Below are 25,812 nucleotides of genomic sequence, written 5' to 3'. Positions count from 1 at the left end.
TCTGGCTCTATCAATCTGTTTCTTCACTTCCGCAGGTGGGTATTGTAGTTGTAAGAATGCTTGATAGAGATCTTGTAGGTGTTTGTCTCTGTCTGAGGGGTTGGAGCAAATGCGGCTGTATCGCAGAGCTTGGCTGTAGACGATGGATCTTGTGGTGTGGTCAGGGTGAAAGCTGGAGGCATGTAGGTAGGAATAGCGGTCAGTAGGTTTCCGGTATAGGGTGGTGTTTATGTGACCATCATTTATTAGCACCGTAGTGTCCAGGAATTGGATCTCTTGTGTGGCCTGGACCAGGCTGAGGTTGATGGTGGGATGGAAATTGTTGAAATCATGGTGGAATTCCTCAAGGGCTTCTTTTCCATGGGTCCAGATGATGAAGATGTCATCAATATAGTGCAAGTAGAGTAGGGGCGTTAGGGGACAAGAGCTGAGGAAGCGTTGTTCTAAGTCAGCCATAAAAATGTTGGCATACTGTGGGGCCATGCGGGTACCCATAGCAGTGCCACTGATTTGAAGGTATACATTGTCCCCAAATGTAAAATAGTTATGGGAAAGGACAAAGTCACAAAGTTCAGCCACCAGGTTAGCCGTGACATTATCGGGGATAGTGTTCTTGACGGCTTGTAGTCCATCTTTGTGTGGAATGTTGGTGTAGAGGGCTTCTACATCCATTGTGGCCAGGATGGTGTTATCAGGAAGATCACCGATGGATTGTAGTTTCCTCAGGAAGTCAGTGGTGTCTCTAAGGTAGCTGGGCGTGCTGGTAGCGTAGGGCCTGAGGAGGGAGTCTACATAGCCAGAAATCCTGCTGTCAGGGTGCCAATGCCTGAGATGATGGGGTGCCCAGGATTTCCAGGTTTATGGATCTTGGGTAGTAGATAGAATATCCCAGGTCGGGGTTCCCGGGGTGTGTCTGTGCGGATTTGATCTTGTGCTTTTTCAGGGAGTTTCTTGAGCAAATGCTGTAGTTTCTTTTGGTAACTCTCAGTGGGATCAAAGGGTAATGGCTTGTAGAAAGTGGTGTTGGAGAGCTGCCGAGCAGCCTCTTGTTCATATTCCGACCTATTCATGATGACAACAGCACCTCCTTTGTCCGCCTTTTTGATTATGATGTCAGAGTTGTTTCTGAGGCAGTGGATGGCATTGTGTTCTGCACGGCTGAGGTTGTGGGGCAAGTGATGCTGCTTTTCCACAATTTCAGCCCGTGCACGTCAGCGGAAGCACTCTGTGTAGAAGTCCAGTCTGCTGTTTCGACCTTCAGGAGGAGTCCACCTAGAATCCTTCTTTTTGTAGTGTTGGTAGGGAGATCTCTGTGGATTAGTATGTTGTTCAGAGGTATGTTGGAAATATTCCTTGAGTCGGAGACGTCGAAAATAGGATTCTAGGTCACCACAGAACTGTATCATGTTTGTGGGGGTGGAGGGGCAGAAGGAGAGGCCCCGAGATAGGATAGCTGCTTCTGCTGGGCTGAGAGTATAGTTGGATAGGTGAACAATATTGCTGGGTGGGTTGAGGGAACCATTGCTGTGGCCCCTTGTGGCATGTAGTAGTTTAGAAAGTTTAGTGTCCTTTTTCTTTTGTAGCGAAGCAAAGTGTGTGTTGTAAATGGCTTGTCTAGTTTTAGCGAAGTCCAGCCACGAGGAAGTTTGTGTGGAAGGTTGTTTTTTTATGAGAGTATCCATTTTTGAGAGCTCATTCTTAATCTTTCCCTGTTTGCTGTAGTGGATGTTGATCAGGTGGTTCCGCAGACTCCCACCACGACATCACCCTTGTTGCTCACACTTCTTCTAAACTTAATCCAGAGACTCTCAAGTTTTTCTGCAGTTTCATACCGGAGCTCTGAGCAGTCATACTGCTCTCTTACATACAGTGCAACTCCCCCACCTTTTCTGCCCTGAATTAATAGATAGAATTAATCTATCTTCAAAGCACCCCTATGAGATGAGTGGGTATTATTCCCACTTTATAAATGGGAACCTGAGGCACAGAGATTAAGGTCAAAAGATTCCACTGATTTTGCGTGCCCAATCTGAAGGAAGGCAAACAAGACCAACCTCGCCTCAGCCAATCTGACCGTGAGGGAAAAATTCCTTCCCAGCTTCCCTACAAAGGAGTGCTATGTCGGCAGTGGATCTTGATGAAACCTGGAATTTTAACTACTTCCATGGGTGGGAGTTGCTAGCCTGGTCCAGATTAAAGAGGGCTTTCCTGGAACTGCCCTGGTTGTATTTATACCACCCCCTTCTTCCAGTCTCCTGTCCCTCCCAATCAGCCTGGTCAGGCTGACTGCTTCCTGTCGGGGAAGCGGGGGAGGTTCTTTAAGGGGTAACCACCCCTTTCCTTCCAGCCTGCTGGAAAAGCCAGGCTTGCAATTAAAGGAGCAACTCAACTTCTCCATTAAAGTAGACAAAGGGCCCCTACTGCATAATTTGAGGTGAGGACATGATTTTTTTTGTAATTATAGAGCCATATCTGGAATCATATTACTGTCATTTTAAAATCCATCATTTAAAAAACAAAATAATAGGAAAATAAACTATAAACTCTGGCAAGTAAGTCCTTTAACATATCACCTTCTGACATCAATCACATTTTAAAATCATTAAAAAATTTTCACAGTTCCAAGCAGGTGGAGACCAGGAGCAAGATTCACTGTCTGAGTTCTACCAGCTTTCATTGTGCGAAACCTATTTGAGAATGGAGCTTGTAACCAAGACTGACACATTGAAGCCTGCTGCTGTGACATTCACTAGGTCACAAAATCATCTAAACATAACCAGTGCCACCATAAGCCATGATGTGTGCAGATCTGGCAAAAAAGTTCCACCAAATTTTTTTGGTGGAAAATGCAGATTTGGTAATACCAAAATGTTTCATGGGTTGGTTTTGCCAAATTGTTTTTGTGTTGGGAAATTTTTTTTGGAAAATAGAAACATTTTGTTCTGACATTTTGAAAATGAAACATTTTAGTTTTAAGTAATGTTTTGTTTCAAAATTTTGATTAATTTTATTTCTACAAAGTTTAAAATATGCTCTAAGCAAAACATTCTGTTTCAGGACTGAATGAAATGTTTCATTTGACCTGAAACAATTTTTTTCCCTTCAACTTTTCAATTCACCAAAATTTTATTTTCAGGTTGACCCAAAATTATTTTTTTCCAGAATCCCCAGTGAACCAAAAAATGAGTTATTCACGCAGCTCCAAATGCATGATTAAATATATTGGGCTATTTTATGCCACTGATAATTAAGGCCCCAGTAAGAGATTCATACTTACTGTCAGCCTGAACAGATTTCATTACAGGATGGATGCCTAAATTTGCTGCCCTTTTGGTACTTCTGTCCCTATTTTTAGCAACAAAGAAACTTAAGTGAATTACCAGAAGAAAGTAATCTCGGCGTCTAAATGCATGTTCCTTTGAAAACTTAACTGATATAAGTTGTCCTGTTGATTTAGTACTACTCACAGAAGCAAAATTTTACTGGCTCATAACCTGTGATGGCATTAAATGAATTTGCAAAGACAAACCTTATACTAGGGAAACATATATAGTTTATAAATGATTGATAGAGGTTATTAGAATGTTACAGATATGAGGAGCGTAGTGTATGAGCCATAAGCACATCAGCTCCTACTGGACTCTATAATTATGTATACAACTTTTAACAATTATTAAACTATTTATTAATCATTTAATAATCCTTTATAAATGGTCTATAATATTAAGTAAAATTCAACATTTCAGGTAGCATAAAAAACCCTTCTGTGCAGGGTTCTCCATTCTAGGGATGTATGGACTAAGTATAATTAAAGAATACAGCTGGAGAAGGAAAAGCTGCTCCAACGTAAGGACATCTCACAGACCATACATTCAAGTAATGACACTGAGATAATGAATCATTACTACTGGGGATTCCTCTAACTTTACCATCTCATGATTTTGACATAAATAATATTTGACAATAATATCAACAACTAGGAAGGCATAGGATTAATCTGCCCATATGGGAAAAACTTTAAATTAGGGTTTGGATTATAGCGTAAGATTCTTGTTAGCCAATTCTCTATGATGATTGAGAACATGACTGTGCAGATTAAGTAGAAGTGTACACTCTCCTAAATTGCTTGAAGCAGTGAGTACTGAAAACTCAAATCTGTTTTGAATAATGCAAATTTGAGATAGAGCTATGAACCTTTGACCCTGGTTAAAATTTTTAGATTATTTCTCCTTTCTAGAGAAACAATTGCATCTTTTCCCTCCTTTGAATCCAACCTCAAAAGTTTTCACCTATCTTGATGATGTAGTGATTTTTTGGTTTGTAAGAAAAGACAGTATTATCTGAGGCCTGATCTACACAACAAACTTAGGTCAACATCAGCTGCGTTAAGTTGATCTAATAAATGTATGTGTCTACACTACTGAATCCCTTCCACCAGCCTAAGTGGCCTGTAAAGTTGACTTCTGTACTCCATCTCTGTGAGAGGCATAGCACTTGATTCGACATCCACGGGTTGACATGGGGTAGTGGAGACACTGCATTGTGTAAGTTGAATGAACTGGTCTCCAGGAGGTGTCCCCCAGTGCTCTGCTGTGACTGCTCTGGAGAGCACTTTCAACTCCATTGCAAGTCAGCCAAGTACACAGGAAACAGCCACTCCCCTGTTAAAGCCCCGGGAACTTTTGAATTTTCATTTTCTGTTTGATCAGCATGGAGAGCTTGCCAGCACAGCTGATCACGGAGATTCAAGGCCGCAAATGCACTCCAGCATGGAGTACATAGGAGGTGGTAGATCTTATTGCTGTGTGGGCAAAAGAGTCTGTGCTAGCAGAGTGCCAATCCAGCAGAAAAAACGCTGACTTTAATGCAAAGATTGCATGGGGCCTGGGGAAGAAGAACTACACAGGGACAGTGCTGCGTGAAAATAAAGGAGCTTTGGAAATAAAGGAAAATAAAGAAGACAAGGGAGGTGAACAGTCGTTCTAGTTCTGCCCCACAGACATGCCGCTTTTATGAGGAGCTGCATGTGATTCTCGGCGGTGACCACACCAGTACCACAAAATGCTTCATGGATACCTTCCAGGAGCCCCAGGCAACCTCAGGCAACAACCAAGAGGACACTGTTGATGAAGAGGAGGAAGAGGAAAACGTGAGGCAGGCAAGTGGAGGATCCATTCTCCCTGACAGCCAAGAACTGTTTTTAACCCTGGAGCCCATCCCTTCACAGGACCAGCTGGTGGAGGAGCGTGATGCTGGAGAAGGCATCTCTGGTGAGTACACATTTCCAACCAAACTGTACGGATTACATGCTACTATTTTTTATGGTTAATCTGAACAAAAAAGTAGGTGTAATGGGTATCAATGGCCACTCCAGCTACACAAAGGGTGCTCACTGAGAAAGACTGTTTATGTGCATGGGGATGGCCCTCGAATCCTCCATGGAGATCTCTCGGAAGCTTTCATGGAGGGACTCTGCCATCCTTTGCAGAAGGTTTCTGGGAAGGCTGCCTTATTTCGTCCACCGCGGTAGGATAATTTCCCCTGCTACTCCAGAATTAACTCTGCTGGCATCACTGCAGCACACGGCATTGCAGAATAAGGACCAGGGCTGTAGCCAGACGCTTGCAGCATCTGCTCCCTTGCTGCCTCTGTTACCCTCAGGGGAGTGATATGGCACAGGGCCACCTAGGGGAAACGGAGGAAGTTTTCAATGCTAGCCCTTAAACCACAAACAATTCAACAAGTAATCCACCCCCTATTTGGTGAAATCTTGGTTACACAACCACGCTTTCCCAAACGTGCCATGGTTGTGGTTAGAAGGTATCACCATGTACTGCAAGCAGCATTAAAAAAAAAAAAAAGGGAAGGGAGGCGGCTTGCTGTTTATCTCCCTTCCCCCCCAACCTGGTGCCACTTTTGTAAAAAACAACCTATTTGGAGGACTTTACACTGTCCTCAAGCACCATCCAGCTTGCTAGGGGAAAGGGGGCTGTTCTCAAGTTTCAACCTGTGATCCCAAGGATGTCTTCACAAAAGCAGCAGCACAAGACCTCTTGCCCATGCCTCGTGGCCTTACTCACCATGGCTGGAGCAGCAAACTGACTCTTACAATAGCCAGCCATTGTGATTATGTTGTGACTTGCAGTGAAGTGTATTGAGGGGTGTCTTTTTTATAAAAAAAATTAACCTTGCACCAGAATGTATGCACTGCCAATGCTTCCCTTGTGCTTTGCATTCCTTGCAGCTGAAACCTTGCATCCTGAACACTGGGACAGAGACTTTCCCAGATTAGAAGGCGGAAAAAGACTTGGGAGGACATGTTAAATGAGTTAATGGCGCGCCTCCGAGCATGACAAGATGGAGCTCAGAGCATGGAAGATTACACTGTCTGAGAACTGGGACATGGACAGGGTGGACAGGAAAGCATGCAGGGAACAAGAGCGTGGCATGCAGGAAGAAATGCTGCAGATTATGAAGGAGCAATCTGACACGTTGAGGCATCTGGTTGAGGTTCAAGAAAGGCAGCTGGATATTGGAGTCCCTCTGCAGCCGATGCTGAACCTGCTGCCATCATCGCCCAGTTCTCAATCCTCCTCCCCCAAAAGTCCTATGAGGCAGTAGCAGGGAAGGGTGCGGGTGGTTTGGTATCCCTCGCACTCAACACCAGGGGAGGGTACAAGGACCAGAAGGCGCCCATTCCCACACCTTTGATTGTTATTGCAGTGCATCTGTAAGCAAGCTGTCCTTGTTTCTCTCCCCACTGTGTTATCAGCCTTTTTGCCCCAGGTTATCTTACTTTTCTTTGCTGTCTCTGTGTTTATGTGCATAATAAAACTTAATGGATTGTGTTTATTCATTCAACACACGGTGGCTGGTGGGGGTGGAGTTTATAGGGGAGAAAATGCAATGGAAGGGACAGTTTGGTAAGGAACACCACAAATAAGTGTGAAATTACTCTGGCGCATTGCTGAAACTGATTTTCAAAGCCTCACAGAGATGCAGAGCCCTTCAATTGCCCCGGTGTCTGGCTGCTAGGTAATCTGCCTCAGCCCCGCCACCCTGGCGGAAACTTTTCTCCCTTTGTTTCACAGATATTATGGAGCACACAGCAGTCAGCAGTAACAATGGGGATATTGCTTTCACTGAGGTGTAACCTAGTAGCAAACAATGCCAGCAACATTTTAAACATCCAAAGGCACATTCCGCCACCATTCTGCACGTCTCAGCCTATGGTTGAACCAGTCTTTACTGCTGTTCAGGCTCCCTGTGTACAGCTCCATGAGCCATGGGACCAAGGGGTAGGCTGGGTCTCCCAGGATCACAAGTGGCATTTCAACATCACCAATGGTTATTTTGCAGTCTGGAAAGAAAGCGGCTGTTTGCAGCTTTCTGAACAGACTGGAGTTCCTAAAGATGCGCGTCATGCACCTTTCCCGACCATCCCCCATTGATGTCAGTGAAACGGCCCCTGTGATCCACCAGCACTTGCAACACCTTTGAGAAGTGGCCCTTTTGATTTATATACTCTTTGGCAAGGTGTTCTGGTGCCAAGATAGGGATATGTGTTCCGTCCATTGCCCCTCCCACTTACGAACCCCATCGCCCAAAAACCACCCACTATGTCCTGCACATTGCCCAGAGTCACTACCCTTCTTAGCAGAAGTCTGTTGATGGCCTTGCAAACTTGGATCACAACAGATCTGATGGTAGATTTACCTGCTCCAAATTGATTCCCCACTGACCGGTAGCAAGCTGGCATTGCAAGCTTCCACAGAACTATCACACTTGCTTCTCCACTGTCAGAGCAGCTCTCATTTTAGTATTGCTGCACTTCAGGGCTGGGGAAAGCTCTTCACACAGTTCCTGGAAAGTGGCCTTATGCTTTCAAAAGTTCTGCAGCCACTGCTCGTTATCCCATAGCTGCATAATGATGGAGTCCCAACAGTCCGTGCTTGTTTCCTGGGTCCAGAAACAGCGCTCAACCGTGTCAAGGTGATGCGTGACTGTTGCCAGCAACGGCGAATTCTTCTGTTGTATATCTTCCAGCAGGGCTGTTTGCATGGCATCACATTGTTCCATGAGGTAGCTGCTGTATTGGCTGTGGAAATACTCAGGATAAGGCAGGAGGTGTTTGCAATGCTCACAACAACAGTGTACCACTGAGCAGGGTCCATATTTTTCATGCTATGGCATCTGTGCAGATAACCCAGGCTTACGAAAAAAGGTGCAAAAAAGGCTTGGTTTGTTTGTCATTGATTTCAGGAAGGGAGGGAAGGAGGAAGGAGAGAGTGAGGTAAGTGCATCATGGGAGGCTAACGACACGTTACCATAACCATGCTGTGGCAAATTTCAAGAATGATTATGATGGGTCTTACGCTTCCTCTTCTGGGTGGGGGGGGGGGTTGTGGTGCAGTTTCCTGCCCCTGAACTAGGGTATCTACTGTCCCACTAGTAATCCAGAGAAGCGTAGTGGAGAGGGAGGAACCCGGGCCACCCTCTACTCCGGGTCCCAGCCCAGGGGCCCTAGGGATAGTGGTAAACCACTTGAACTAGTGCTTCCTTCCCCTGGGCTACTTCCCTCACCTGCTCTTCAGCTTGTGGGGCTTCCTGCCTTCTCTCTCTGCACAAGCCGGGTGTCCCTTTACCTAGGGTCTTGGTCTTCTAGCCAACCACGGCACTTCTCCAAACTCTCCTCAACTTCAACTCCTTCAAACTGCTCTCTGCTCCAACTCAAAACCACTCTGCTCCAACTCCTTCCCCTGGCTGATTGAAGCAGGGGGGGTTTATTAGGTGACTTGCTTCAGGTGCTCCAATTGGCTTCAGGTGCTTTTAATTAATCTATAGAAACCTTTCTTCCCTCTACAGGGAATAAGGCTTCTCCTCATCCTGGGACTTACATATCTCTCGTATATCACTCTCCTGCTGCCGTCTGGCCATGGTGTATCACACTCCCACATCGGTGTTTTGGTCCCATAAGGCACTGCAAGCCCAACCCAAAATTCTACTCAGCTACGTGCACTGTGGGATAGCTACCCACAGTGCAGTGCTCCATGCGTCGATGCAAGCCCTGCTAGTGAGGATGCACTCCACCAACACGAGTGTAGTGTGCACGAAAGATCGACTTGCTTGAATCGGAGGCTCGATGTCGACTTACATGAAGTTGACTTAACTTTGTAGTGTAGATATGGCCTGAGTAATAGAAATCATGATAAATTCTCCTTCAGATAAATAGCTTTTAAGACAACTGATCTCCCAGAACAGGACCTCTGTCTAGTTCACATTCCAAGGGCTTGTCTACACTGAAATTCTTCAGTCGACCTAGCTGCTGCCTATCGGGGAGGTTGATTAACTACAGCGATGGGAGAACCTATGGTGATTTATCTGAATTCTCAGATGATCTGCTCTCAGCCTTCTGAGCTACTCCACTGCACCTACCAAAAATGGTTTCTCTCTTCCAGAAATGCTGGAGTGGCTAGTGTGCATGATTTTGCAGTGCAGGTATGTATGGTACTGCTATTATTTAAGCTGGGGTTAATATTACTCTGATTATTAATTTTAATATGGTGATAAATATATTGAGCTAGATCTTCAACTGTTGTAAATCTGAGCAGCCCCATCTAGCTCACCATATTTTCTACAGACATTATACCTACTGTCTATTTCTATAGCTGTGTGGTGGAGGAATTCACCAGCGAGGATGAAAGGAGCTCAAAAGGAAAAAGCTTTTAAAGGATTAATACAGGAGGATAACCTGATTTTTAAAACCCTGCACTGAAATCTCACAGGAAACCCCAAAGAGAAATATAGAACAATCAACTGCAGGGTACATTGTACAGCACATAAAAAGATACCTTGGTACCCTTACCTTGAGACATATTTCTGTTACCAATCTGCCTGAGGCATCAGGTGATCAGGCTGAGGCCACAGGATCATTTGGGGAGGGGACGGGGAGATGAGGAAACACACCAAGTGTCTAAGTTTTAAAGCTTTATTGATAAAATAATAAAATAACAGCGAAGAGTGATGGGTTTTCCCCATGTCACTCAGAGGAAGGAAGAAAGCGCTAGTGCGCCAAGCCCTTACCCACTTTCGTACTCACACACGCTCTACCTGAGGCTGGCCAAGCCTGGGTGTAACGTAAGAAGACGATGGGGAAGGGTGGACAGGAGTTCTGGCCTGGGCCCAGGTCATCTGGTGTCCGCTGTGATCTCCGAATTGCTCCAGCTCTCAGGAGGGTTTTAAGTCCTGGGCTCCTATGGGGGTATTCCATTCCACAACCTCTGTTCCTGGTGCTCTTCGTGCCAGTCTAAACCGGTTTTCTGTGGTCTCCTCAACTTTCCCAAAACACACCGGCTAGACTCTGTTGTCCTCTTTGTTTTCCTCTGTGTTGGCCTTCACTTGCCTCTCTTGTTATGGGCTGGCTCTGCAGGTCTGTTCAGTTGATCTTCCTTTCTCATGGCTTGCCGGTGGATTCCAGGCCCTGCTCTTTCTTGGCAGGCAGCAGAGTGTCAGATGTGCGCTGTGTCCTTGAGCTGGCTGGAGTCAGCATCTTATCTTTGGGCCTAGCAGGAGCATGGAGTTAACCCATTCTCTGCTCTCTTCTGTCTTTCCCCCACCCCGGCCTCTCACGCCCTGCAAAGGAATCCTCTATTCCACACTCACTCACACCTTTGACCCTTCCCAAAATATCCTGCAATGCTTGCAACAGTGTTAGCAATAAACAATGCTGATCTGCCTTCCCCAGGGGACCCCTTGAAGGAGGGGGCCATCAGGGTGTGACAACCTCAGGGGAGTGGTTTGGTTTTTGTGTCTTTGCATTTAACTATTCTGGGTTTCCTCTGCATCCAGGATAATCCAGCAGTATGTGCTGGGTGACACCATCTCTGCCCACATATACAGATTTGGTAATGCTGCTGATTTATGCCTTCTCACAGCACAGAAATGCAGGAATGCAATATTGCAGCTTCACATTGACATAAATGGTGAAATGAGCAAATAGTTTGTCAGTTTTTGTTTTATTTGTCTGTTCTAACTCATTTGTTTTTTTGTGTGTTGTCATGAGTGGCAATCGGGGGGGGGGGCAGGCAGGAAGCAACATGGAAAAATGGAGGAGATAGATTAGCAGAAGATAATGGGAAGTGAAGAAAATGGTCTCCAGGACCAAGGCAAGGTGGTTCAGACGAGAATTCTAGAACAGAACTCAGCACTAAGACTCTGGTCCTGCAAGTGATGCTGCATAGCTAGACCTATGTGGAGTCCCACCAGGTGCCTATCTGCACCTTTAGGCTGTGTTACAACCTTTGAAAATCTCACCCTTAGACTCCAAAATGCCTACTTTTTTTTGGAAGGGGTAATGATTATATGGATTTTCATTACATAAACATTGTAAGATAAACTAAACCACTTTTTTGAAGGAGTTTTGATTCATAAACCGACACCTGACTTATTTCTGCCCTTCCTTCCCCCACCAATTTTAAACAAGTCACCAGCCAATGATTCCCATGGTAGAGCTATATTGTGACGAAATCTATTTTCAGTATGGGTGCCAAACTGCTGCTTCTAGAAACAAGGAGTCCCACTAATTGCAAGGACAAAACCTCCTGGAACAGATAGTGGAAAAGGTTTGACCCAATTTTATTAACATAGCTGAGACCGAGAACTTTTCCATTCCTGTGGAAGAAGTTTTTATAGGATGCATTTACTCCTCAAACATTAGTGATCAATTCATAAAAGTATTTTCTTCTTTTTTAAATGTAAAATTTTCACATCATTATATTTCAATCTCATTTCAATATATTATGCTGAGCAGATAACATTTCTTTGAGTTCAGTGTTGATTTTCAGTGCTCTCAGGCTGGTTTTTATTATATAAATATGTTGTCACTCATCTGTACATTTCATGTCTAGCCTCAGAGTTACTGACTAAGATATATAGTCTGAATCCACTGGTAAGGTAAAGCATTTAAGATTACATACTAATTACTGTATATTGATTATTACAGATGGACTGATAGGTTGGGTTTGTCATTTTTTTTCACCACTGTTACCTAAATATCAACATTTTAAATTAATATTTCCATATTATTTTAAGTATTGCGTTCACTTTTATTTCCCACGAGGAGGGAATTTTTTCTTTGGGGAAAAAATATGTATGACGCTTGTCAAAAATCTGCTCAGTCTTCAGGATTGGTGACCAGTATTTTTATATTGGTCCAAATCTGCTCTCCCGTTCAGTGAATCCAGAGTAATTTCAATGAAGTTGATGTGCTTGATTCATCCCCTTGAGGTTGAGGAAAATGTAAATTACACACCCTTTCAATCCAGAGTTGAAGGTTATTCATGGTTTTACCTTTCAGATGAGGATTTTTTTTAAAAAATGTCCTCACCATTTGCAATCATGAAGTACCCCATGTTAGTAAGAGTACTACAGAAGTGTTTACCGTAATGATCTGGACAAATTTAAAAATAGGTTTCTGCATACCTATGTTTCAACTGTAGTTTAAATTGGAGATGAGATTCTTCTTTTTACGTCCGACACTCTTCCTTGTATAGCATATTAAACAGTTGCCATTTTGGGTGACTGCATTTTGATGGTGGGTGAATTGATCCATGTGCATACAGTATAGTAGCTAGTACAGTGCTTTGGGATCCTGTGGACTGAAAGGTGTTTTATAAACTAGCAACCACAAATTTCAGGAAAAGATATGAGCTAAAACTTTGAAAAGTGCCTAGAGGCCAGATTTTCAAAGGTGTTTTGACATCTACAGATTCAGACAGGTGCTTAGTGGGATTTATAAAAGCACCTAAGCAGGTTAGGCACCTAGCTCCCATTGTTAGATACCTAACCTGCTGAGGCATTTTAGAAAATCCCTCTAGGCACCTATCTGAATCTTTAAGAAGTGAAATACTTTTGAAAATCTGGTCCTTAGGCTCCGAAGTGCCTAAATCCTGTTTGAAAATGTCAACTAGTTACTTTTGAAAATTTTATCCCTTATCCTTTCACAATACTGCATTCTGCTCAATTGGAGAGTTATCTTACAGTAAGAGGAAAAATACATCTCTTTTTCTGTCTCTCTACTGTTTTACAGTCACATGGAAGAGTCTTGGCTTTCTTTGTTTGTGTTTTGACCATTGTTTGGGGTTATAAAAGTAATATCTTCCATTGAAAATAATGGGGATTTTGATTCAGTAATCAGTGACGTAAAATAGCCCACAACATGTAACAGAGAACTATATCCTTGCTATAGATTTCTATAGGATGGGTAGAAAAATAAATGTATCAAAAGGATACCAGACCTTAGTCAGTTTTGTAGGCTTCCAGGTTAATTTCAATAAAACAATGTTGTTTTACTATTCAAATTTACAATGCATTTTCAAAAGGAACTGAGAGTTGATGTGCTGAGTGCGTGGTATGCCTCCAAACTCCCACTTCATATAGGAGAGCCCTATCATTCTGAAGCTAGACAAAGTCAGGCTGGTAATAAGACATACATTTTTAACAGTGAGGGTAATTAACTATTGAAATAATTTACCACGGGTTGTGGTGGGTTCTCCATCACTGGCAATTTTTAAATCAAGATTGATTTTTAAAAGACAGATATGCTCTATTCAAAGGGAATTATTTATGGGGAGGTCTATGTGTAATACAGGAGGTCACACTAGATGATCACAATGGTCCATTCTGGCTTTGGAATTTATAAATCTATGAATCTTTTATTTAAAATGCTAAGGACCATCTGACCTTGGTATATGGAAACATGAGGCCTAAGGGTATAGCAATCTGGATCTTCAAGCCTCTATGATTATATTAAGGTATCTTCTTTGATATGTCACTCCTTTGATATAGGACTCCTACACTGAGTATGTGGTAAATATAACTTACGATAAAACCTACCAGAAGCAGGAAAATTCTGCAAATCAACGGTGGGAGGGAAAAGGCTATGGATGTATATGTATATAATGAAGCGGTTCTTAAAAGATAACATCACAATTTTTAAACACACAAATAAATCTACTACTGACTTCAATAGAAGTTAGGTGCACATAATGGCTGCAAGAGTTATCTTGTACATTATTTGAGTGAGCAACACATTACACTAAAGTGGCAGGGGGACAAATTATATATGAAGTAGTGGTTGCCAATGCAGTTATCTGCAGTGGCTTTAAAGTCAGACACATGCAACTGAACTGAGTATTAATTGGGTAGCAAGTGGACAGAAATACAAAAGCCCAGAGAGTTCTAAAGGGGAATGACGGAGAAAGGAGCAGAAGGAACGATGAACTCTGTGACGCACAGTAAACATATTTATCTCTATTTATCAGTGTTCTTGGCTTTGTTACAACTGGTTACTACACAGCAGCCATTAACCCTCCATATTGCATAGCAGTACTGAAAAAAAGCTGAACTGTAAATGCTCAGATACTATGGTGATGAGCATGGTATAAGAACCTCTATAGAAAAAGACAAGACTAGAATTCTAGTAAACAGGAGGAGCTACTATCATAACTGTTGGGCATGTGAATTATAGGAATGAGAAAGCACTATGCATCATGTTATACAGCCCATCCACTCACCACTACAGTTCCTCCTGCACATTCTGCCATCACTGCTGTGCATCAGCTTCCCACATTCTGGACTGAAGAGGAGTCTGTGGTATATGCTTGTTCATTCTGCACTGCACTATAGGAGGGCTGTAGACAAAGGGAAGCCTAAATACTGAGTATTGCCAGGCAATAGTATTTTATCCAAAGAGAAAATGCAATGAGAAATGGTTGGTTTTGTCATTGTGCAGTGTTATTTAGGAGGGTTTTTCAGCAATGAGCTTTGAGCTGCCAAGTATGGTTATGTTATGCCAAATATGGTTATGTTCAAAATTCCATCTCATCTCCTAACTCGTAATTTGCTTCACACATAAAGTACAGCATGGGGTTGGCACATCTGGTGCTTAGTAATTTTTTTTTTTAATCCCATAAAATAACTTGTGTTTGCAATTGTTGGCTGGAATATAAATCGTCTTGGAAGGATTTGATTTTTATCAGTAATCGATGATAAACATCGATTTCATTGCACACACACAAACAAACAAAAAACTATTTCCATCGAAAATAACCTACATTTACATATAGGCAAAGTAAGAAGAATGATGTGTGAGAATTTATTAGAGGTTGATTAAAGGCTATTTACCTTGTGTACTTGGACATGTGACACTGCCAATCTGTATTTTAATGATTACAAAGCTTTAACTTTGCGAATCTCAACATCTACTGTAATTAAATAATTATTCTTACACCCCCCCATAATTTTCCTCAAGTCCGAAAATTCAAATATACAACAATAGAAATAAATGTTTAAAAATAACCACCATTATCCATCAAAACTATAAAAAATAATCAAATTCTGCCAAGATTAAACATAAAGGATTTTTAAAATGTAGAGTATAATATGTGTTTATGTGTGTGTATAACACACACACAGGAAAAAAAACCCTGCCTACTCAGTCCAAACTCTTGGTTGGGTTCACAAACCCCTTTAGACTTAGATTAGTGGGGTGGAGGGGCTTCTGATTAACTCATCCTGACAGTTATGTTAATTGAAGGGTGCATTCACACCCATCTTAAAAAGGTTGTGATTCATGCAGTCACCAGTACCTTTCAGCATAACAGTGTCATGGACACAGACAGACAGGCTTTCCTTTCCTCCCAAAGCTCTTCAACTCTTAAAAATGCAATCCCCTCTGGAGAAGTCAGCTGGCACGTAGAACTCTGCGCAACAGTGGGTAGTTTTGGAAAACTTGTCCAAGAACACTGAGACAAAGCCATAAAGTGCCATGAGATCTAGAATGTCCTCAGAGTAGGTAGCAGCTCAGTTTCTGTTTTATAGATGAACCATAATTATTTTTTCATTGTTTCACTCTTGTACTGTTTCTTTTAATTGTTATGTGCTTAAATGTAATAGCTCCTCCCTCTCCGTACTTCTTCACATAAACACAGAAATATAATCTCGTATGGATCAACAAAAACCCCAACCAAACAAAAACCACATGCAGCATTTAAGACACATATACTATTAATCCATACTATGAAATGATCTTATTATGTTAACTCTCATAACTCTTCTTGCTAAAATATAAGTGGAACATTAATTTAGGGTCAGGCTGCTACATACAGAGGCGAAAACCGCAAAGGGGACAAGAAACTCTACAGTGCCCTACCCATGAAATTTCCTTTTAACCATTTCATCAGGAGTTTTGGGGATGTGAAGACAGTTCAGTTCTCAAAGCCAATGGATGTCCTGGGATCCATGTGACTCTCTCGACAACCATCAAATGCCAGGGCCATCTGAGCAGAGGTCCTAGGGAGGCCAGGCTGGCCAGGCCATGGAGACATTCTATTACAGGGCTGTAATGAGATACCAGGAACCACCTCCTTCTCAGAGGTTATGAATCATAACAGTTTATGAGATGCAAATCTCATAGTACTGATTTGTCTTTGAAGGTCTGGTTGGGACAATGTCACAGACAGCAGTTCTCTCCCTCACCAGTCTTCTAATTGGTAAAATCCTCTACCATAGGAATTTTATTAATATTTTAAAATATACAAAGGTATTTCAGTTTATTCTTTTCCTTTTAAAACAAGAATAATTTAGGCTTGTGCTAACGTGGACAATCAGCTGCTCTTTTAAAGATTACAGATAGACTAGAAGGAAATACCACATACGCCCACACACAGGTCCAACTCCGTTCACATCAGTGCTGTCCCACACACTTTAAAATGGATTTAGTCACATTTTCCATTGACGAGTTTTTAAACACAGGCTTAATTCAAAATGATTCAGCTTTTCAGATATTTTTCTCTGCAGGATTTTTCATAACACATTCACTTGTAACCTTTGAAGTGAAAAGGCTGATACAAATGCACTAATTTTCACTACTTAATAATCCATTAACAGTGACTGGTGCCTAAATTTAGAATATGATAATTATCTGGTTTTCTCTATGGCTTTAAAAAGGCTAATTATAATAAGAGAGCTAATAAATATCTAGTCTTAGAGGAAAAAATGACCCCTGACTAAACATTTCCCTAATGCTGTATGTAATACGTATACATGTGACCAATGTATCAGTTTCATTAAGCCACTGTCATATAGGTTATTTTTGCTCATTTCTGTAACAAAGCTGGCCACAACTGCATCAGAAAATCGTCTGCTTCATGTCAATTTACATTCATTCACAAACTGCAGTTAAACAATTCACTGACATCCTAGTAGCACTTTTATATTTATGAACATTATTTTGTAAAATGAATGTACACATTTCTCAGCAGAGAGTTACTGACATTCAAAGACAACTTGATTGAAGTTAACTTGATTGTAAGCGGTCCTGAAGTTGTCTTTAACTTTGGTATTGTTGCAGAAGAATGACATTACCTATTAAATGACCTGCTCTTGTTATTTAGTAAATTAAAAAAAAAGGGATAAGGACAAAGCCTGTAGAATATTTTTGGTTTTATTTTCAAGCCTCAAATAAAGTAGTAAAATGCCGAGAACAAACATATTTTAAAAAAACTAAAAAGTGACTTGGCAATGTCCTTTAAAAATGAAACATTTAAAAATTTAATGTAACAAACTTTTTTCTACTTTTAATTTATTGTTCCAGAAAGCTGCCTATATTGAGTCAGCTGCTTCCTAAGAAGCCACTAATTGCTAAACAGAAAGGTCATGTTCTGTTGCACAGTACACCCCCCACTAGTCAGAAAAGCCAGCAACTTAATGTTATGATTCATAATCAGCAAGTAGAGATAATTACAAAGGAATTATGAAAGCTTTTTTCCTAAAAGCTAGTTTAAGTGAACCAGCCACTGATTCCCAAGTTGCTGCGCACAGACAGCCTTTGAAACAATAGCCCTGTCCTAAACAGAGGACAGATACATAGAACAACATACTTAAAACTGTCTACATCCCACTACCAACTTTTTGGAAAAATTAAGATTAATCCAATGAAAAGCACAGCTTACTTTTTATGCCAAAACATGTGAAACATCTTAATATTTTAAAATAGAACACAGGAATACTGACTGCAAATTCAACTTGATTTTCAAACAAATCACCATGTAGCATTTACAGAAAGCTGTTTCTTTGATTGTGCTTTCAGCCTATAATGCTTAGTGGTTGACCTCACGTGTTTAATTCTTAAAAGAAAACATTTTTTTTCCATTTTACATATTTGTGTGCCCTTGAACTGCTGAACTGGCATATCACATTGGCACTGCAGTCCAGAGAGTCATTCAAAATCAGATTGGTGTCTCTATTCCAGAGGAAGAGCAGAATGAATAATGGTACCTTGGTGGAAAACATGGTGAGAAGATGAAGTCACCCAGCAATAACAGTTTGCCAGAAATAAATAAAGGAGCAGAAAGAACAAAACATTTATTTGCAATATAATTAAAGTTGTACTGATAGTGCCACAAGGCCATATTGTAAAATACCGCCAAGCCAGAGTTTCACTTTATAGGTGCAATTTGTATGAGCAAGGGTTATTCAGGAGTAGAACTGTTCGTTAAACTTTAATAATTCCTCACACTCATTCTTAAGTAACAATTGTTATTTCTTTGACTGTGAAGACATTTATTCTCATCTTAGTGTGTGGGAAGCTCAGCATATCAATCACGTTCTACTCAAAGCCCAAAGAGGACCCACCCGAGCAAGCACATCAATTCTCTGTACTTAACTGACTAAATATCACCACCACAAAACACACACTGCTCAGCCCACAGTTTCATACAAGGAAGGATAAAATGAGCTAAATCTGTGTAGTCTGGGTAAACAACTAAGAGAGGATATATTAACAACGACAAGTATTTGACATGTGCCCATTAAAAAGGGAGAACAATTGGTTAGGGAGGTGCAAAGGGTAACAGTAATAAGGTGAAATCAAGAACAGGTAAATAAATAAAATTAGGATGACTAACAGGAAAACAGGAAAATCTACCAAACTGTGGAACAGCATCCCGAGAGAAGTGGTGGTGGTGGCAGGAGGGTATTGCTTGTAAGAATTAAAACAAGATTTGAGAAAACAGTGGAAAATGGGCTTGGGCAAACAGGTGTGTGAGTGAGGAGTCTCAGAAGTAGAGATGGTCAAACATTGGAATTAATGTTCCACAGGAAATTCTGGGGGGAAAAAATCATTCCTTTTAAGAAGGAAGAGTATACATTTCTAAATTGTCTATGGAAGAGAAAATCCAAACATTTGTTCTGAAATAATCATAATGTTTCATTCATAACATTTTGCAATGAAATTGAGCCCGGGAGCCCAAGCTTTTCTGGGTGCCCCTGTAGATAGCTGCCCTGATCCTGTGGTGATCTGGCCCTTCTGTTACTCGGTCTTCCAGCCAGGTCATGTGTTCCAGTCCACTCCTTTTGGGGTATGCAGAAGAAGTCCAATAATGTGGAAGTCTTTTGATGTCTGCCAGGGCTTTGGGGCTTAGTCCTCAACTCAGGGTCTAGACTTTCAGAGTCTGCCCCAACTAGGTTCCCTGCTGACGGATAGGCTTCTATCATTGTCTCCTCTTTAAAGGTTGGTAGGGGAGCCTGGGCCCACGCTCTCCACCAGGCCCCTATCCAGGGCCCAAGGGAGCACCTTGGAGTGCTATGCACCTGCCTCCCTGGATCATTTCCTACAAGAGCCTACTTTTCCCACAGGCTATGTTAAAGAATTGAACACAAAAGCAATCTTCGGGGACAATCCCCAGTCCCTCCTTTGCAGGCTTGGTAGGGTCACTATTGATAGGTCTCAGGCAGACAAAGCTCCTGTAGTACTGCTTCCCAAGAGGACAGATCTGCACTCTTCTACTATCTGCCTCAACTGAGCTGGCCTGCTCTCCTTTTAGACTCCTCCTCCAAGCCAGGCATGCTTTGCTGGTATGGCAGGACAGGGCTGCCTGGCTCAGAGCAGGTGCTTAGCCTCTTCCTTCCTGGGGTGGGGTTTGTATGCCCTATCACAGTCCCATTGAAGTCAAATGCTAAATTATGGTGCAATAAATGCATAAACAGCATTGCAGACTTAAAGTTTACAGATTATTTAGCTTTCTAAAGTACACTTCAAAAGAAGCTGACTACATACAGAATACAATTCATTCAAGTGCTCACAGACAGATATTTTTCATTTAGTGAATTGTAATAACTAATTTGCAACTCCTACATTAGTTAAACTTAGGCTCTCCAAAGGATGCTCTGTTCATGCATATGAAACATACAGAAGTATAGGGTCACCTTTATAAAGACATTTACCTGAGATACTGTAATTATATTATTTCTCACTCAGATGCCAGTGTGTTAACTGTCAGTAGGCGTTGCCTTTTTCCTGGTTACCCTTGCTACCTCTGCAAGTCCTTTCTTAAGGGAGGAAGGGGAAGTTCCATCACCTGGACATTTAAAAATAGATTGAACAACAATAAATATATTCTTGGGAACAGTCCTGCATGGCGAGGGGAGCACAGCTGATGATTTGACTTGATATATTTACCTATACATTCTATAATCTACAGCTCTCAGTGCAGTTGGTTAGCTCTTTTCAACATTCCTATTTTCTTCTTCTCCTAAAGGTCACTGCTCTCTGAGTTGCCTCATTGCCCAGAACATCAATAGTGAAAAGTGTATTACTAATTACTTGTTGTTTCTGATGTAAATGAAGAGCAGCAGGAATTAAAAGACTCTCCTGAGAAGAGATACTTATTGTACTGTATAATAAATTAACCCCCTATCTTGAAAGGGCAAACTACACTTTAAGCCCTGACAAATACACACATATACACATCTACAGAAATTCACAAATTGTTTCACAGAATGAATCCTTCATATGTGTTAGTACGAATCAATCACACAACTTTCTTGGGTCAATTATAGTAAGTTTTTACATTGTTTACTATCTATTTTTCCTCTTCCTCTTAGATACAAGCAAGGAGGAGAACCAGCAGAATGTGGCCAGTGAGCTTTCCATAGACCAGCAAGTGCTACCTGGACCACCAACAATCCACACATCATCCCACTTCAGGAACTTCTGATCTAATATGTTTCCGCAAATTTTTCATAGATTATAAGGCCAGCAGGGACCATTGTGATAATGCAGCCTGACTTCCTGTATAATGCAGGCCATAGGATTCCACAGAATTAACTCCTGTTTGAACCAGAGCATATCTTTTGAAAAACATCCAATCTTGATTTAAAGATTTCCAGTGATGGAAATTCCACCAAATCTGTTGGTAAATTGTTCCAGTGGTCAATTACACTGACTTTTTAGAATTTGCACCTTATTTGTAGGCTGAATTTGTCTAGCTTCAATTTCCAGCCCTTCTAGCTTCACTCTCTGTCATGGTTACCGGGCTCACTGCATCTCTGTCCCCTCCTTATCTCTTTGAGTTTCATCCCAGGCCTTTGGCTGTCACCTCTCTTGGGCTGGAATCACACAATCTCCCCGTTAGACCGGAACCTGGCTTCAGTCCCCTGTGATGAACTGTGATTACCATAGCAGGTCTGACTTGGACTTAGATCCTGCAAATCTGTTCCCTGTCTGAGCAACAACAATGGTAACCAGTAACTAGAGAGCCTTTTAAAGCAGAGTATTATTTATTAGAACAGCATTTCAGAGAACACATATCTTGAAAACAATAAATCAGTCTATACACATGCCTGCTTTTCCCTAAAGCTTAACATTCCCTGGAACGGGGAAGGCCAAGCTCCTCCAGACTCCTCTGCAGCATCTCTCTTCTCCATCAGACTCTCTCTCTCTCTCTCTCTTCAGCTTCTGACAATTGACACCTTTCCACCTTCTTCCTCTGACAGTTTAGTATTCTTTTGATCTCCAGGCTTGCAGCTGTTGGAGACAGAATACAGGATCCCTGAAGCTAAAGTGTGTGCCATTTTCTTTCAAGTGTGTGCCTGCATGCCATTACCTGGGAAGCCATTGTTTTGCCTTTATGCACAGACCCCACTGAATTAAAGGATTATAGGCATATAATAAAACATTGCACTACCCCCAATATAATATATATGTTAGATCTATACACAATCATACATGAAATTCTAATAACCCACCACAGTTACACAGTAACTTTACCTCACTGATGAGGTCACATAATTACATCTCAGCAGTCACAGATTATTACATAGCAGTTCCATGACCATCACACCTTCTCTTTGACAACTACATAGACTGAGATCCTTGAGTCTGCCACAATACGGCATGTTTTCTAATTCTTTAATCAATCTCATGGCTCTTCTCTGAACTCTCTCCAATTTACAAATATCCTTCTTAAACTGTGTGCACCAGAAATGGACAAAGTATTCCAGCAGCCATCACACCACTGCCAAATACAGAGGTAATGTAGGTTTCAGAGTAGCAGCCATGTTAGCCCTGGTCTACACTAGGACTTTAGGTCGAATTTAGCAGCGTTAGATCGATTTAAACCTGCACCCGTCCACACCATGAAGCCCTTTATTTCGACTTAAAGGGCTCTTAAAATCGATTTCCTTACTCCACCCCTGACAAGTGGATTAGCGCTTAAATCGACGTTGCCAGCTCGAATTTGGGGTACTGTGGACACAATTCGATGGTATTGGCCTCCGGGAGCTATCCCAGAGTGCTCCATTCTGACCGCTCTGGACAGCGCTCTCAACTCAGATGCACTGGCCAGGTAGACAGGAAAAGAACCGCGAACTTTTGAATCTCATTTCCTGTTTGGCCAGCGTGGCAAGCTGCAGGTGACCATGCAGAGCTCATCAGCACAGGTGACCATGATGGAGTCCCAGAATCGCAAAAGAGCTCCAGCATGGACCGAACGGGAGGTACGGGATCTGATCGCTGTTTGGGGAAAGGAATCCGTGCTATCAGAACTCCGTTCCAGTTTTCGAAATGCCAAAACCTTTCTGAAAATCTCCCAGGGCATGAAGGACAGAGGCCATAACAGGGACCCGAAGCAGTGCCGCGTGAAACTGAAGGAGCTGAGGCAAGCCTACCAGAAAACCAGAGAGGCGAACAGCCGCTCTGGGTCAGAGCCCCAAACATGCCGCTTCTATGATGAGCTGCATGCCATTTTAGGGGGTTCAGCCACCACTACCCCAGCCGTGTTGTTTGACTCCTTCAATGGAGATGGAGGCAATACGGAAGTAGGTTTTGGGGACGAAGAAGATGATGATGAGGAGGTTGTAGATAGCTCACAGCAAGCAAGCGGAGAAACCGGTTTTCCCGACAGCCAGGAACTGTTTCTCACCCTAGACCTGGAGCCAGTACCCCCCGAACCCACCCAAGGCTGCCTCCTGGACTCAGCAGGCGGAGAAGGGACCTCTGGTGAGTGTACCTTTTAAAATGCTATACATGGTTTAAAAGCAAGCATGTGAAAGGATTACTTTGCCCTGGCATTTGCGGTTCTGCCTTTGCAAAAGGTTTCTAGGGAGGGCAGCCTTATTTCGTCCTTCATGGTAGGACACTTTACCACTCCAGGCCAGTAACACGTACTCGGGAATCACTGTAGAACAAAGCATTGCAGTGTATGTTTGCTGGCATTCAACCAAAATCCGTTCACGCGGTGGGAGGAGGCAAAATGCGACCTTGTAAAGAAAGCACATGTGCTATGTATGTAATGTTAACAGCAAGGTTTACCCTGAAAGAGTGTAGCCACTGTTTTATAAAATGTGTCTTTTTAAATACCGCTGTCCCTTTTTTTTCCTCCACCAGCTGCATGTGTTTCAATGATCACAGGATCTTCTCCTTCCCTGAGGCTAGTGAAGCTTAGAAAGAAAAAAAAACGCACTCGCGATGAAATGTTCTCCGAGCTCATGCTGTCCTCCCACACTGACAGAGCACAGACGAATGCGTGGAGGCAAATAATGTCAGAGTGCAGGAAAGCACAAAATGACCGGGAGGAGAGGTGGAGGGCTGAAGAGAGTAAGTGGCGGGCTGAAGACAGGGCTGAAGCTCAAATGTGGCGGCAGCGTGATGAGAGGAGGCAGGATTCAATGCTGAGGCTGCTGCAGGACCAAACCAGTATGCTCCAGTGTATGGTTGAGCTGCAGCAAAGGCAGCTGGAGCACAGACTGCCACTGCAGCCCCTCTGTAACCAACCGCCCTCCTCCCCAAGTTCCATAGCCTCCACACCCAGACGCCCAAGAACGCGGTGGGGGGGCCTCCGGCCAACCAGCCACTCCACCACAGAGGATTGCCCAAAAAAAAGAAGGCTGTCATTCAATAAATTTTAAAGTTATAAACTTTTAAAGTGCTGTGCTTAAAGTGCTGTGTGGCATTTTCCTTCCCTCCTCCACCACCCCTCCTGGGATACCTTGGTAGTCATCCCCCTATTTGTGTGATGAATGAATAACGAATGCATGAATGTGAAGCAACAATGACTTTATTGGCTCTGCAAGCGGTGATCGAAGGGAGGAGGGGAGGGTGGTTAGCTTACAGGGAAGTAGAGTGAACCAAGGGGCGGGGGGGTTCATCAAGGAGAAACAAACAGAACTTTCACACCGTAGCCTGGCCAGTCATGAAACTGTTTTTCAAAGCTTCTCTGATGCGTACCGCGCCCTCCTGTGCTCTTCTAACCGCCCTGGTGTCTGGCTGCGCGTAACCAGCAGCCAGGCGATTTGCCTCAACCTCCCACCCCGCCATAAACGTCTCCCCCTTACTCTCACAGATATTGTGGAGCACACAGCAAGCAGTGGGAATATTGGTTTCGCTGAGGTCTAAGCGAGTCAGTAAACTGCGCCAGCGCGCCTTTAAACGTCCAAATGCACATTCTACCACCATTCTGCACTTGCTCAGCCTGTAGTTGAACAGCTCCTGACCACTGTCCAGGCTGCCTGTGTATGGCTTCATGAGCCATGGCATTAAGGGGTAGGCTGGGTCCCCAAGGATACATATAGGCATTTCAACATCCCCAACAGTTATTTTCTGGTCTGGGAATAAAGTCCCTTCCTGCAGCTTTTGAAACAGACCAGAGTTCCTGAAGATGCGAGCATCATGCACCTTTCCCGGCCATCCCACGTTGATGTTGGTGAAACGTCCCTTGTGATCCACCAGAGCTTGTAGCACTATCGAAAAGTACCCCTTGCGGTTTATGTACTCGGCGGCTTGGTGCTCCGGTGCCAAGATAGGGATATGGGTTCCGTCTATAGCCCCACCACAGTTAGGGAATCCCATTGCAGCAAACCCATCCACTATGACCTGCACATTTCCCAGGGTCACTACCCTTGATATCAGCAGATCTTTGATTGCGTGGGCTACTTGCATCACAGCAGCCCCCACAGTAGATTTGCCCACTCCAAATTGATTCCCAACTGACCGGTAGCTGTCTGGCGTTGCAAGCTTCCACAGGGCTATCGCCACTCGCTTCTCAACTGTGAGGGCTGCTCTCATCTTGGTATTCATGCGCTTCAGGGCAGGGGAAAGCAAGTCACAAAGTTCCATGAAAGTGCCCTTACGCATGCGAAAGTTTCGTAGCCACTGGGAATCGTCCCAGACCTGCAACACTATGCGGTCCCACCAGTCTGTGCTTGTTTCCCGAGCCCAGAATCGGCGTTCCACAGCATGAACCTGCCCCATTAGCACCATGATGCATGCATTGGCAGGGCCCATGCTTTCAGAGAAATCTGTGTCCATGTCCTGATCACTCACGGGACCGCGCTGACGTCGCCTCCTCGCCCGGTATCGCGTTGCCATGTTCTGGTGCTGCATATACTGCTGAATAATGCGTGTGGTGGTTAATGTGCTCCTAATTGCCAAAGTGAGCTGAGCGGGCTCCATGCTTGCCGTGGTATGGCGTCCGC

General features: G+C 43.0%; 2 protein-coding genes across 3 annotated transcripts in view; one reads left to right on the top strand and one right to left on the bottom strand.

Annotated features, from left to right (window-relative positions):
* The window catches only part of KCNQ5 (potassium voltage-gated channel subfamily Q member 5), a 530,762-nt gene that overhangs the window by 299,184 nt on the left and 205,766 nt on the right, over nt 1-25,812 (bottom strand). The window lies entirely within an intron of this gene.
* LOC142071398 (uncharacterized) lies at nt 22,461-24,377 on the top strand. Its single transcript, XM_075126189.1, has 2 exons — nt 22,461-23,338; nt 23,726-24,377. Exons 1-2 carry the CDS (start codon nt 22,759-22,761, stop codon nt 24,244-24,246), a joined length of 1,101 nt encoding a protein of 366 aa, XP_074982290.1. The 5' UTR covers nt 22,461-22,758; the 3' UTR covers nt 24,247-24,377.

The sequence above is a fragment of the Caretta caretta genome, chromosome 3 (genome assembly GCF_965140235.1).
Source record: "Caretta caretta isolate rCarCar2 chromosome 3, rCarCar1.hap1, whole genome shotgun sequence".
In the NCBI taxonomy this organism is placed as follows: domain Eukaryota; kingdom Metazoa; phylum Chordata; order Testudines; family Cheloniidae; genus Caretta; species Caretta caretta.
This window is presented reverse-complemented; position numbering and strand designations above follow the sequence as displayed.